At 42.8% G+C, this 15,734-nt stretch overlaps 1 protein-coding gene across 6 annotated transcripts in view; it reads right to left on the minus strand.

Moving 5' to 3' along the window:
* The window catches only part of atad2b (ATPase family AAA domain containing 2B), a 97,257-nt gene extending 83,020 nt beyond the window's left edge, over positions 1–14,237 (minus strand). For 2 of the 6 annotated variants that reach the window (XM_042096563.1, XM_042096562.1), the window contains exons 1-10: positions 13,976–14,235; positions 9,304–9,467; positions 7,073–7,104; positions 5,842–5,989; positions 4,467–4,584; positions 4,178–4,313; positions 3,467–3,631; positions 2,889–2,964; positions 2,520–2,621; positions 1,212–1,323 (exon numbers count right to left, since the gene is read on the minus strand). In XM_042096563.1, coding sequence (XP_041952497.1) covers positions 1,212–1,323; positions 2,520–2,621; positions 2,889–2,964; positions 3,467–3,631; positions 4,178–4,313; positions 4,467–4,584; positions 5,842–5,989; positions 7,073–7,104; positions 9,304–9,467; positions 13,976–14,083 — 1,161 coding nt within the window. In that variant the 5' untranslated portion in view covers positions 14,084–14,235. Of the gene's footprint in view, positions 1–1,211; positions 1,324–2,519; positions 2,622–2,888; positions 2,965–3,466; positions 3,632–4,177; positions 4,314–4,466; positions 4,585–5,841; positions 5,990–7,072; positions 7,105–9,303; positions 9,468–13,975 lie in introns of all 6 variants that reach the window. The other 4 variants (XM_042096567.1, XM_042096565.1, XM_042096566.1 and 1 more) reach the window with 4 other exon arrangements.
* Between the last annotated feature and the right edge of the window lie 1,497 nt (positions 14,238–15,734).

Genomic DNA, 15,734 nt, shown 5'->3' on the forward strand with positions numbered 1-15,734 from the left:
CAACAGAACTGCAATTTTATTGACATTACCTGAAATACCCAATTAAATAACATGACTTATTAACGTTTTCAAAAATGGATTTATGGCGTTCTGGAACCAAACTCTTCAAATACTGTCATGACTACTACATACTTAGTACTACGATTTTTAGATACTATGTACAACTACAAATACGATATTACTAGGTACTACACTCTACTACTACTATTTGTATTTCTATTCTTACAGTGTGTCAAGTCAAGTCAAGTTTATTTATATAGCACATTTCATACACAGAGGTCATTCAATGTGCTTTACATAAACAAAACCAAACGATTATAACAAATAAAAGCATAGAAGGGCAATATAGGTGTGGTGGTAATACAGTGTGGTAATACAGTGTGGTGGTTTTATTTGTTCTGTATGTGTGTGTTAAAGGAGAATTCCGGTGTGATATTGACCTAAAGTGTGTTGAAACATGATACCGAGTGTGAACGTATGTCTCATAGCTCATCTCGGCTTGTCCCCTGCACTCAGAAATCTGGCGCTAGTTAGCCAATGCTACCAACAGTTTTTCGATGGGGGTGCCTCGGGCATCGGCCTAGCCATGCAAATAAATCACTGTTTTACACAATTTACGAGGCTCAAAGTAGCTCCATACTTCATTGGTAGACTTTCGAGGGCCTTGACATTTAAAACGAGACATTAAGAACTTTGAAAAAGCACTGGTAGTTTACTTACAAGACCATTTATACAGACAGTACACCTTAAGGAATTTTACCGTTCAACGCCATCTTGAATTTAGTCACGATAAGAGCGGCGAGCGACAAGTACGAACGAACAGGTATGATAAGGGATCAGATTCCAAAAATAATTCTGTGGAAATGCATGGATTCCAGTTGCTACTGGAAGCAACTGGAATCCATGCATTTCCACGGCTGAAGTGCCCTTGAGCAAGGCACCTAACCCCTCACTGCTCCCCGAGCGCCGCTGTAGCAGGCAACTCACTGCGTCTGGATTAGTGTGTGCTTCACCTCACTGTGTGTTCACTGTGTGCTGAGTGTGTTTCACTAATTCGCGGATTGGGATAAATGCAGAGACCAAATTTCCCTCATGGGATCAAGGAGTATATACTGTATACTTATACAAAAGCTACTGGATGCCTACATTTCCCTTGGGATATATGAATGTTCCATCTGTACATGTACTATTTTTCCATACTGCATACTTACGGAAGAGTCTATGTTCATGGGGTCCACGTCTGCCAGGCTAGCGCCCACTTTGGCCCGATCCCTCAGCACCCCACTGGTCAGGTCGTCACCACGCAGGTTCATTGGTAGACACCTAAGGACAATACACACACACACACAATATAAGTCACACTGCTCCATCAAATGCATACACAACTAAACTCCAACATTCAAAGGAAAAGAAACCATTTAACTCAAGCCACCAGAGAGTAGCTGTGTCAATAGGTGTGAAAATTAGTATGGGTGTTCAAACATTAAAAAAATTTATATATATACCTATAAACTCCCACAAACAACAAAAAATGTTGGAAATCTTGAATGTGTCTTTGTACATGCAACACTGGGTACACTTGAGAGTGGAAGACAAAACATCATACTAGCTGTCAAAAAAACGCAAAAATGCTTTTCAGTTGCAAGAGAGTGTGCAAGCGTGTTAACTGAGTAAGCATACTAATGTCAGATCGTTCACTTGTTTACTACTTAGCGAAGCACTCATTCCACAAAAGCCCACAGTGCCCCTGCTCCCAGCAACCCCTCCCACACTAACCGCACCACACCATAGCAGGATCTCAGTTAAACTGAGTTAGCAAATGAAACACACCTCGGCCTTCCACCACATGTAGTCTGTTTACATACACACACACACACACACACACACTTGTGTAATGCCTCAACGCCTTCACAAGTTCACAAATTATACTTCCTTCACTGTCATTACACAAGCCTGTCATCAGACCACAAACCACAACAAGCCCCCATAAGAAGGTTTTAGAAGCGAGTGCTGAAGCCCCTGAATCCTATCCTACATTTTGTTACCTCTGGTTAACAATGGCTGCCAAGTACAATAGCAACGTATTTATTCCATATAAACCTGAGCCAGATTTCACTGAGCATTTTATGTTACCACGAAGAGTAGTTCCCCCAGGCACAATTAAAGTTTCTGATTTAAGGGTTTTTTTCCCCTCTTAATTCTATTCCTAAAGCTGGAGAGACCAACTTTTTTAGAAAAGCAAGAACTCCTAACCTCAGAGAAAGACTTCTTTTGTGTTCTTCCTATTTGTTTGGTCATAGAGAGTTAGGACTGGGAGTCCTCTCAACTATTACTTTGACATCCCATACTAATAACACTAAGGACTTTGTGAGTTACAAAAAAAAAAAAAGGATTTTCTCAAGACATCACTGAATATGTGGGGTGCTTTGAGGAGTTTTGCTGTTTTTTGCTGAATTTTGTATAACATCTTAATTGTGTGTGTGTGTCTGTCTGTGTGAGTGCGTGCGTGTGTGTTTCACCTGTTGCGTGCACGGGACATGCTTTTGCTCTTCCTCCTCTCAAAGCGCTCCTCGTCTGAGGAGGAGGTGGTGTCACTGCTGTGGATGGCATGCTTCTTAATCCTGAGAGGACAAAACACAAAAGCACATTTGAAGTGATTTCACCAACAAAGACATTTAGGTCTGCTCCTTCTCAAAGCCAGACACTGTCCAGCACACACACACACACACACACACACACACACACAGTTTAAATGCCCTCCTCTTTAACACCCCAGAGACATTTAATCTCCTTGGTCACACTGACGCTGATAATGGATATGCCACCAGAGAAGACGTCTAGGTGAGAAGAGAAGAGGAGAGGAGAGGAGAGGAGAAAGAAGCCTCCACCTGATATGGCTTCTCCGCGCCGGCGACCTGTGTGTGTCAAACAGGGAGTTGGTGCTCTGCTTTCTGTTCACGGGCTCTGCAAACAAACAGACAGACATAAAGGACACACAGGCATGATCGGGGAGGGACCGCAAAAAGTAAACCAACAAACAGTGTGTAAACAAAAACAAATCAATCACAGCAGTAGTACAAGCAGCGCAAGTCTTTTTTTTTTTTTATTCAGACTCACTTAAAAGGAAGCAATAATCTTCCTGATCAAATAGATGTGCAGGGCCCCGGCCGTGGCACGACTGGCTGGGGCGCCTGCACCGAACGCTGGCGACCCGGGTTTGATTCCCGCCCCGTGGTCCTTTCCGGATCCCACCCCGACTCTTTCCCACTCGCTTCCTGTCAATCTCCACTATCTCAATAAAGGCATAAAAAGCCCCAAAAAATATACTTAAAAAAAATAGCTGTGCAGTACATAAAAAAAAAGCATTCTTGTGTGCATAAAAGCGGTTCAAACTTGGGTGACCTCCCAGTGACCCCGGGGTCACGCTGGCGGCGACCCCTGAGAGGTGTGTATTTCTGGAACTTACCTATAGGGGGTGCCTCGTAACGCTGCACAGTCTTGCGCTGCCTGAGGTTATACGGGCGGTCGTTTTCTTCGCCAGGCTCTTCCGCCTCGTCTCCTTCGTCGTCTTCATCGTCCTCTTCCTCCCCGTCATCTTCGTCTTCGTCGTCGTCAGCCTCTTCGTTGGATTCTATGAGAAAGGGGAAAAAACATCATCAATCTATCCATCAATCCATCTATCAGTTATGTTTGTGTGTGTAATAATGTTATATTTATATGTATGTACATTCATATGTGTGTGAGTGTGCATGTGTTTATATATTGAATGCAATTTGTATGTGTATGTGCGCAATTTTTATGTCTGTGTGTGTGTGTGTGTGCGCAATTTTTATGTCTCTGCGTGTGTGTGTGTGTGTGTGTGTGTGTGTGTGTGTGTATGTACTTGGGCAATTTTTATGTGTGTGTGTGTGTGTGTGTGTGTGCAATTTTTATGTCTCTGTGTGTGTCTATGTACGTGTGCAATTATTTTGTCTGTGTGTGTGTGTGTGTGTGTGCAATTACATGTACATGTGCAATTGTCTGTGTGTGCAATCGTGTGTCTGTGTCTGTGTGTGTCTGTGCGTGTGTGTGTGTCTGTGCGTGTGTGTGTGTCTGTGTGTGTGTGTGTGTCTGTGTGTGTGTGTGTGTGTGTGTGTGTGTGTCTGTGTGTGTGTGTGTGTGTGTGTCTGTGTCCTACCCCCCGTGTTCCCCCCATCCTCATCCTCTGCTGGGCTCTCCTTCTTGCTGAGGGCTTTGTGGTGAGTCTGTATCCCGAACGAGTTCCGCCGCATCGACTTTCTCCTTTTTACACGTGAGTACATGTCCATGTTCTCCTGCAGAACCCCAACACAGAACATTTACCATCAAACAGCCATGGTACCGGCCTTAGAACCAGTCAAAGATGCTCCATCTGTGGTCTGAAGGCCTGCACACTATGATGGTATTCTTTTATGAGGAATTTTATGGAGTGAATTATAAATGCTTACTAAAGTCGTTGCAGAACCCACCAGCTCAGTGTCAGTCCACATGCGAAGACGTTCCACCTCGCGGTTCTGCCGGATGCTGCTGATGTTGTCCATCTCCTGAAGAACCGCTTCCGCCGTGCTGAAAACACACAAACAGACAACAATGAAAAACATATTAACACTTCTCAACAAACAAACATACACAACTAAACATAAGTCACAACTTATACACACTAACACATTTAAAAACTCTGTTTAAACATATGTATTCAAAACTGACAAGAAATCCAAAAAGAAGACCTCCCAGCTTCATTCACACATGTAGGTTGAAACTCGTGGAGAAGGATGCACGCCCCACACACACACACACACACACACACACACACTCTGTTAGACAGCTGTACATGTATGTTCTCGATCACATTGAAACCCATTGAAGACAGTGCATGCTGCACCACTCAACTGCCCTCAAAATCAAGACTGTACGTTGTGTATATACATACACAGAAACACACATCATTAGAACACATGCATATATATGCTCTCAACAATGTTTCTTTACCCAACTCAACAGCCCTCCAAAACAAGATTGTACATGTTTTTGCATACAGAGCAGCCCCCACCACCCCCTGCTCGCTCACACGCGCGCGCACACACACACACACACACACACACACACACACACACACACACACACACACACACACACACACACACACACACACACACACACACACACACACACACACACACACACACACACACACACACACACACGTCAGTGGAAAGCTGTATGTATGGCAGCCATGATGAAACCCATGTAAGGGGCTGTTTGTTTCCCTCTGAAGGGAGCAGATTGGCTGGTGCATTTCACGCTGGCCTTCAATCCTCCAGCACTGACCAGCCATCTGTCCCAGACCAGCTGACGCATCACTACCCCCATCACAGAGATGAGTGCATACACACTCTCTCTCTCTCTCTTACACACACACTGACCATCATTTCCTGTCAGCTACCACAATCCCAATCAAAAGACAGACATAATCTCTGATATGATGCAGTCCAAAGACAGGACAACAGTTAGATCCAAATGACTCATTTTATTGTATGAGAGCTTCCAAAATGAAGTCTGCTTGTGCCACTCCACTGGTAGAAGAACGGTGTCAGGCTGTTGATGTCTGTGTGTAATTGTGTGTGTGTGTGTGTGTGTGTGTGTGTGTGTGTGTGTGTATATGTGTATGCTACCTGTTGATGTCTGTGTGTAAGTGTAAGTGTGTGTGTGTGTGTGTATGCTACCTGTTGATGTCTGTGTGTAAGTGTGTGTGTGTATGCATATGTGTATGCTACTTGTTGATGTCGGTGTGTAAATCTGTGTGTAAGTGTGTGTGTGTGCTACCTGTTGATGAGCTGGTCAAATAGCAAGCTCTGGTTGAGGTGCTGAAAGGTGCTCTTCCTGGTGCGACAACTCCGCACCTCCCCGTTCAGGTGGGTGTGGTCTCCGTCTCCTCCATCTCCGCCCCCACGCTCCCGTTGGCTCATACGCGCTGCAATCAGACAAAAAAGGCGGAGCTTCATATCTATCCAATCAGCATCCCACTATGAGGTGGGCCTTTAGAATTGTCTATTCAGCAATAAACTAAAGATGAGAGATGGGAAAATAGAGTTCTCCAATCAGGTGAGGGCTACAAGCCCATCCAATCAGCAAAAACAACAAAGGGGTGGGGCTACACATCTACTTCCAAAGAGTCCAGAATCATCCAATGAGAAACGACACCAGTAGAGTTTCAGATGCAATCAGATCCAACTAATTGAGTCTCAATCAGTCCTGTGAAGTGGATTACACATTCTCAAAGTCACATCCTTTTGTGCCACATGGACCTTAGTGGTCTTAAGCCAAGAAGTAGAGAAAAGGGAATTTAGTGAAACTGTGCACAGCTCTGCACATCCAGTAAAGTGCTGGCATTGTGCCCACTAGTACAAATAAAGAAACTTGGCATCATGACAACTGTTACTGACACAGGAACTCAGCATCACCATACACAGTGGTACAAATAGAGGAACTAAACAGTCTCCACTGGTACAAATGAAGGATTTACCTGGCACTGTGTCAAGTGTTTCATGGACACTTATTCACATTATACTGAATCTTACTGAAATGGGTCCCAACATTACACACTCAGGAACTTATTGGCACGATGTTCAGTGTTACACATAAGGGAACACACTGGAATGGTTCCCTATTTTACACATGCAGGGGGCCTATAGTGGCAGAGTGGCAGTGTCCACTGTTACTTTATGGAGGAGAGATGTAACGCACACCAAGATGAGGTGCTGGCTACCGGTGTGTATAACTTAAGTCAGAAAAGGAAGGTGCCGCACACTCCAAGTAAATTAAAAAAACGTTTAATAGGCGATAACGTTTCGGCCTACAAGGCCTTCTTTAGATCGCATGTGATCTGATGAAGGCCTTGTAGGCCGAAACGTTATCGCCTGTTAAACGTTTTTTTCCATTTACTCAGAGTGTGCGGCACCTTCCTTCTCTGACTTAAGTGTCCACTGTTACACAATCAGGAAGCCATTGGCGTGATGTTAGAAAGGGAAAGGGGGGAAAAAACAAGAACACTTACTGTGTCCATTCTGGAGAGCACCAGAGGACAACCTGAAGACAGAAGAAAACAATAAATAAACAAGAAACAACCAAATGAGTGAAGAGGTTCATAGGACAGGGCATGGGGTGGGTGGGTGATCATCTGGGGTGTGGTGGAGTGGGGTAGGGGTGGTGGAGAGATCATCTGGCTGCTAGGGATGGGTTGGGGTGATCATCTGGGGTGTGGTGGAGTGATCATCTGGCTGCTAGGGATGGGGTGGGGTGATCATCTGGGGTGTGGTGGAGTGATCATCTGGCTCCTGCGGCGTCCAATGAGGGGCGTGTGTGTTTCTGTGTGAAGGTGTTTGTCCACCTGCTAAAGTGAAGAAGATGTAGCCTGCCTCACGTCATGACGTTGTTTGCCTCTGCCTCGTCCATTGAATATATATATATATCTAAACACCTCATCACCTGTTATCCCTTACATATCATTTGTGTATAAACTTAACTAGTGCAATATGGAGTATGGAAGTTAACCATAGAGAGAGTAGAGAGTTTAAACTGTGTGAGTGTGTGTGTGTGTGTGTGTGTGTGTCTTGCCCAAGCAATGTTTCACAATGAAGTTTTCATTAAAGGATACTTCCGGTATTTAGCACTTTGAGTCCCTTTTCTGGTTTGTTTTGGATGAACTAGAGTGGTGGACACCGAAAGTTTGACGATGGGTCCTGTCTCGACTTTCTGACTAGTTTTGAATTGCCTTTGACTGGCTGGCTATGGGCATGCACAAACCCGTTAACGTTCGTTTTCAAAACTGTGCAACTCACCGACTGGTTAGTGGTGGTGTTCGTTGATGTTGTGATTCGTTCAATGTATGATTTCAATGCGTGTTATTTGCTATTGTGGAACTATTTTTTCAGATACCTCAACTGTGTATAAACTTCCGCTCAATATTTGAGTCTGAAGCTGAAGACAATAAGAAGCTGAAGACAATAAAAGAAGGTCTTGCGGGGGAAAGACTACAACCATAAACAGACACATTTCCGTTTCCGGTAGCACAGTGATATCAAGGAGCAATGAGTCTTCCAACAGAAATCAATGGGATTTTACAAAATGGCAAATAAAACACGACAGAAACTGTATTTCGCTACGCTACTTGTTTTGGAACATCAACGAACATCACTAACCACTCGGTGAGTTGCACAGTTTTAAAAATGAATGTTAAGGTTTGTTTTAAGGACATGTTTGTGCATGCCCATAGCAACCAGTCAAAGGCGATTCAAAATGAGTCAGAAAGTCGAGACAGGACCCATTGTTTGCCAAACAGCACTTCAATAAGTTAATGTTGCATCAAAAATAGATTTAAATTCACCCCCAGAAAACCATACATCCAAAAAAGATATGTAGTCTAATTTATTGACTGTTCACAGAACTCCATCCATCACCATGAGACAATCTTATTAATTTATTTACCATCTGTGTTGCAACTTCCCCGAGGGGAAAAACAACATACAAGTAAAGAGACACACAAGTGTCTCAAATCAGTGTGTGTGCGCATGTGTTTGATGCATTTGTGACGGTCCATTTAATATACATGTGTCTGAGTGTACACTACCGTTCAAAAGTTTGGAGTCACTTAGAAATGTCATTGTTTTCATCATTAATGTTGGAAATGACTGTTGTGGAAAGAAATGGCTAATCTTTAATGCGATATCTACATAAGTATACAAATGCCCATTGTCAGCAACCATTCATCCAATGTTCCAAAGGTTCATTCTGTTTAATCTGATATCATTTTAAAAGGCTAACTGAGAAAACATGGGAAAAACCTTTTGCAATTATGTAAGCACATAATGTAATCTGAAATCTGCTGCCCTGATTAAAAAAGCAATGCAACTGATCTCAGCCGGTATTCTGTCTATAATGGAGTGGAATGGAAATTGGAAATTTCTAAGTGACCCCAGACTTTTGAACTGCAGTGTGTGTGTGTGTGTCTGTGTGTACGTACATGTCCCTTCACCTGAGATAATAGAAAGCACAGCTCTGAAGAAGGTGTTTGTGAAGCTACTGTGTGTGCCTTCACCTGAGGCAGTAGGAAGCATAGCTCTGAAGCTAATGTGTGTGTGTGTGTGTGTGTGTGTGTGTGTGTGTGTGTGTCCTCTCCCCTCATGGCTGTGGCTAAGTATTGGGTGCTGTGGGTCTCTGTGTCTGTGTGTCTGTGTGTGTGTGTGTGTGTGTGTCTCTCTGCGTGTGTGTGTGTCTCTCTCTCCTCACCTGGTGCAGTAGTGTGGCACGTGCCAGCTGACTCTCTGTTCTTTGCTCTGTGGGCTGGGTGATGTGTCACTGGAGCTGGGGGTGCGTGTCTGACGCCGCGTCCTCTTGGAGGGGGGGGACAGGCGGGGGCTGCTGGGACTGCTCACATCACTGCTCGCCTCCTTCTGCATCACACACACAGAGTTAGTAAAAAAAAAAAAGTGAAAAAAAAAGTTTAAAAAAAAACCTTATAAAAAGTTTCAAATGTAATGACTGCTGGGCTTCTTCGAACGCTAAGTATTGCATTATGCAACTTCGTTGTGTCATGCAGGAATGACCCTTTTTATCAGTTTGAGACACTTGGTATCACCTGCAAGGTAAATGGGTACCCTGTTACATTGAAAATTGACAAGCGGTATAAAAACCTATTCTCACACACACACACACACGATCCTGAGCAAATACAACTTATGCTTAGACAGTTTAGAAACACTTGCTGCTCTGTTGGTGGCTTAAGGGGTGCGCACATTGATGGCGACATGGCAGCGACAACACGTCCCAAGTGGAAATGTTGCACTCTGGCGACACAAATCTCTAGGCTACACAGAAGTTGGTTAATTTTGTCACGATGGATTTTTTTTTGTCGGCGCGACAAAAATAGACACAAATCTACACTGAGGTGGCGGCAGAGTTCGACACTGGTGTGCGGGGCTGTATTGAGAATAATGGGATCTAAGTAATCAAATGTTGAATGCAGAGTGCACACTTTTTTAGAGTTTAAAACAGTTCTAAATGCAGTGTTTCCCATACATAGACTTATTTGTGGTGGCTCACCACAATATCAACATCGACCACCACACAATGATTTTCCAGATTGTACTAAATTGTGTAGTACCCTAGAATCCTAGTAGCAGCAACTGGAATCCATGCATTTCCATGGAATTATTTTTGGAATCTGATCCCTTATCATACCTGTTCATTCGTACTCGTCGCTTGACTTATCGTGACTAAATTCAAGAGGGCGGCGAACAGTAAACTTCCTGAAGGTACTGTCTGTATAAATCGTCTTGTAAATAAACTACCAGTGCTTTTTCAAAAATGTCAGGGCCCTCGATAGTCTACCAATGAAGTATGGAGCTACTTTGAGCCTCGTAAATGGTGTAAAACAGTCATTTGCATGGCTAGGCCGATGCCTTCATACCATAATTCCTCGTCTATTTACAAAGGGTTATGTTGATGTTGACGTAATCATGCTTGATCAACATCCAAAACAAAGTAGCAAAACAACCACACGAGCAAAGATAGTCAAACGAATTAGCTTGCTGGGACATTTGGGGAAAATCAAAGTCCCACTCTCGACTGGGTGTTACAACAAACATGGTGCGACATCAAAATAGGGTCACCTGCCAAAAAAGGTCGGGAGCCCCTGTCCTAGACGATTGATCCAATTCATGTCAAAGTTGGTATACATGATTTTGCAGTGTTTCCCACAGAATTGAATTCCATTTGTGGTGGTTGGTTTGCAGAATTAACTTGAATACAACAGTTTTTAACAAATTATCACAGCGTGGTTATGATGCTAACCAGATTTAAGCACAATTTAGTACAACCAGGAAAATCATTGTGTGGTGGTCAATGCTTATATTTGGTGAGCCGCCACAAATAAGTCAATATATGGGAAACACTGTGTTGAGATGTTGGTGATGGATATGGATGGATATGTAGTAATGTGTTAAAATGGCGATATGATGAATTTGCATACCTTGCCACATAAACAGGAAATGTGTGATAAATGCATTGCTTGACATGGCTCAAACTTCCCAGGTTATTAATTGGTATGGTAATGATGATGCCTATGATGCATATTTGGCATAGCACCACCATCTGGCAACAGATAGAATAGCTATTACAGTCGTGGCTCATGATCAATTGACACTTCTAGGTGGATAATCAGAACCATTTACAAATTAGAGGACATGATGTCAAGATGTTGTTGATAGGGAAGGGATTGTTGATATGTTGAAATGTATTGAAATGGTGATGCAATGAATTTAAATATTTTGCTGAATAAACACAAAATGTGTCATATAGGAGGTTATCGTGGAGTTGGTAGGGATATGGACCTCACTAAGACGAATATAAGGTCAGGGGTGTCATGTCATGCAGAGGTGTCATCTGGCACACCCAACACTTTCACCCTTTTCATAAGCAACCCCTCTACACACTCACACACAGGAGAGGTTTACCACCCACAGGAGAGGTTCACAACCATAGACCACAAAACTCAGGGTATACTCACACTGGGGACGGTACACTTGGTCGGAACTCACACTGCATAGGCTACTATCAAACTTTACCCAGGCACGGTTGAGCTGCTGTGTTCTAGAATACCAGAAGACCAACCGTACCGTGTCCGAGTCCACCTCCTCAAGCGGAACCGGGCACAGATAAGCGCACAGTGCCCGGCTACGGTACGGAGCAATCACACTGGTCAAATTAACCGGACTTTGGGGGTACGCCCTCAGACACAAAGAGAAACAATGAGAACAAACAGAGACAAACAGCAAGGAAAATATGGTCTGTGGTAAATGGACAGCATGTAGTGCAGTGATTTATTTTGACAGAGAGAGATAGGATGCCCTTTTAATTGGCCTGGAGTGGTGCAAAAGAGAGTACAGTGATGGTCAAAAGTGTTGGCACCCAAGCTAAAGTTGACTGAAAAAAGGAATATAAAATCATCTTTTGGAAATTGATCTTAATGCCTTAAGTGAAAAATTAGGAAATATCTAACCTTTAAGGACACCAATTTTCTTAGTGAATGAATAATGTATCATAAATAAATAAATGTTCTTCCTTAAAATACAGGGGTCATAAGTATTGCCACCCCTATGTTAAATTCACATAGAGACAGGCAGATTTTTATTTTTAAAGGCCAGTTATTTCATGGATCCAGAATACTGTGCATCCTGATAAAGTTACCTTGGCCTTTGGAATTAAAATAGCCCCACATCATCACATACCCTTCACCATACCTAGAGATTGGCATGGTGTTATTTCAGTTAGCCTATTAGCTGGTTTGATGTTCATTGAGCTCAATGCAAATCGGTACCCACAACCTCATACTGTAAACACACACACACACACACACCAAAAAAGAGTGTTCTACACGCTATGCAAACACACACTGAAGTACACACTCTATTGCCATATCAACACAACAACAAACACATAGGATATGTCTCCACTTTTCAAAAACACCGACTTCAGTGGACATGTATTGCACTTCACAACTATCATACACACACATACCTTTGGAATTTTCAGAAACATTCACTGGTACACACACACACACTTCTCCCCCCACAAGCCTGCCTACCTGCTTCAATTGGTCAAACTACTACGTATCTTTTCCTCATGCAAATAAAGACAGTTTAACTGTGGCTCTCTCACTTTGTCAGTCTATAGCCCATTTGCAATCGGGCAACTGAACTCAACCTGTAGAGTGATACCATCAACGCCAAGGTCAGTGGTTCAATGGAGTGCTCTTTACTGCACATCACATGTGTAGCCTAGGTCGCATAAACGGGTCTGCTAAATGGGCTACAAGTAACTCCACGAGTGTTGAAATAACAACATGAACATGGCATTATCTAACGTTAATTAAAATGGCAGCAAGTATCATTGATTCATTTCGCTACAGATGTCCATACTTTACGTACTAACGAGCGATTGATTTGTAAGGCAAGACTGAACTTATCTTTTGTTTATAAGTGATGTCAACAAGCGAGTTTATGCCCCACGTTCAAGAAATGTCGTTTCATGAAACACATCAATATTAAATACGACGTTATTTACATCACGCCAAAAACAGCATAACATACATTTGTGCTATTCCGAGTTTTGGTACTAAGAACACCTGCATGCGAATGTCAGCGTACAGTCCATTATGTGCAATCAAAAACATTATGGCGATGTGGCGACAGACTCGTTTCAAATAACAAAACAATTGAAACAATCATGTTACATATTCTCAAATCAATGCTTGATAAAGAAGACAAACGACCGTCAAAACAAACATGTTGCGAGGGCATGTGGTCAAACTGATTTATTTTTCCACAACAACGAAAAAGTTTAAGTGCAACTTCCTAAATGAGGCACGATGTCTGTTTGAACCACAAGGGGTCTATGGCTGTTTAACTCCCTTCCCCCACAGATATACACAGGATTCATCTGTATTTTGACGCGTCTGACACTTGCAACCCACAGAACTCACAGAACCCAAATAATTTCTTCTTTGTTCGCGACGCGTTGCTGTCAGCTGTGTGTTGATACCAAACAGCGGTGAGCTACTGAGTTAGCATTGCGGCTAGCTGTTCCCACCGGCCAACAAGAAACAACACAAAGAACTTAGGTTAGTGGGTTAGCTATGTGTTCATTAAACTAGCTCGCTAGCCAGTCAGCTAATCTATTTGTGCAAATTTGCAAGTCGAGACTGCAACTATATGCCAGACCACTACGGGACCTGTAGCGTTGTCCGTCTATGTGCTGGTGTTGCCAAGTGTCATCCCTCACCGGCACTCAAGAACAAAAGAGGTACCAGTGAGACACCAATCTTCAGGCCAAACATGAGCTCTATTCCAGCTAATAAGCTAGCGGGCTAACCGGTCACTGAAGAAAAGAAACCGGCTCTTACATGACTGGGTTCTTCCGAACTGGGGTTGTTCCTGACAGACGACCTCGTCCTGGATGAGATGAACGGACTGCATGGCAGGGATTTGGAGCTCTTTCTCGTATTCACCATGATTCTCTTCGTCTCTGCTTCTCTCGGTTCTATCAAGGCTCGCGTCTATTACTGTCTCACTGAGAATACTATCGAGCCGCCATTTCTGTTTCTCGCTCTCTCCCCCTACTGTTTGCAAACAGAACTCTTTTGGTTGTGCACTTCCGCTTTCTGTCCAATCCCTTCGATAACAATGACATTGACCATAAACTTATATTATTCTATACAATAAAATGCTATTTTAACCCAGGCCAGTCACCATTCACATAATACCTAATACCAATTCAAATGTTAATTGTGTTTTGCATTATAATGCAGGCGGCCCCCAGCAATGGTGTTCGTGTTGCAGAGTTCCAAATGATGTGGAAATTATGAATTGGCTGACTCAGTTAAAAATAATAGCCTACATGTGAAATTAGTGGATTTGGGTGCAGGTAACATGTTAGAAAGGGTAAGCATACGCTTCTGCATATGTTTTATCATTTTAAAACGGCAGCGAGTCTTTAAAATGGTTGATCAGAAGAGTTTCGTTATATTGATCGCTTACACCGAGCCACGTGTGTTGAGGCTACATTTGTTTTGGTAAAATTGGGGAGGGACTTCACAGGCTACGACTTGTGGCTAATAACCACACCACGTGATCGTTATTTAAGATTGGGAGTATTTTTTGATTCAAGTACAAGTCATGTAGCCTAACTATCATTTAACTAAAGAGATTAATAATTGATTTGTTAAACTCTACAATCACTTAGACCAAGTGACCGTGCCAGTGTGTGTATGTGGGAGGGAGGGGTCATCTCGGATTTGGGCAGCTTTTCTGGGCTACCATCTGTAGTCTACTGTAGTCCTACTTGTCATGCAAGCGTCACTTCCCCACTAGGTGGCGATATGATATTGCTGAAAACTCGGTCTGAAAATGGGTCTTGGTGAAATATCCATAGCCTATTTACACGGCCTTGTAGTAGCCTAGTCAAAATAATCAAACTTTAAAATAACGAGTAACATTAGAATGGCAGAACAGTCTGTCCTAAACCCATGGCTTTGAAATTACCAAGACAAGCAGGGGAGATTTGTCTGACTAAAGTTTATTTCAGATTTATTAATTTAGCCTACTTGATGCTGTAATCCACTGACAGGTACAATTTCAGTCACCAGTTAGGCCTATATATTCTATATCTTTGAACAGATTACTTTGGAGTGTTGCCCCCTGTTCTATCAGTTGGGCTACAGACACTCACACAAATAATCATGGATGCCAGACACCAGCAGTTTAGTAATGAAACACAATCATATTTCTCCAGAATAGGCCTGTACTTCCAAACGCTATATCTGCATGGAGGATCTTGCAGGTGCTACTGTAGATTCATGTTTACAGTGTGGGGAAGGGTAGGGTCAGTGGGTTCATGGCCCTCTGCAGGTCAATATGTGTAATTACATTTAGTCATATTAGGTTACCCCAGAGCCATAGGTTTTTTCTACCACTCTGGGTTAACCTACTTATGTAAATTACCATTGTTGCACATTAAGTTTTTTTTCTTCAAAGTGTGACCTCACAGATAACTTAAATTGTTATGTAAATAACTATATTCAACTTTTCAATACCACACATAACATAATCATACCATCTACATCTTATAACTTATTCCCTGTTATATTGTTCAAAAGGATATTA

Source organism: Alosa sapidissima, chromosome 6, assembly GCF_018492685.1.
Source record: "Alosa sapidissima isolate fAloSap1 chromosome 6, fAloSap1.pri, whole genome shotgun sequence".
NCBI classification, from domain to species: domain Eukaryota; kingdom Metazoa; phylum Chordata; class Actinopteri; order Clupeiformes; family Clupeidae; genus Alosa; species Alosa sapidissima.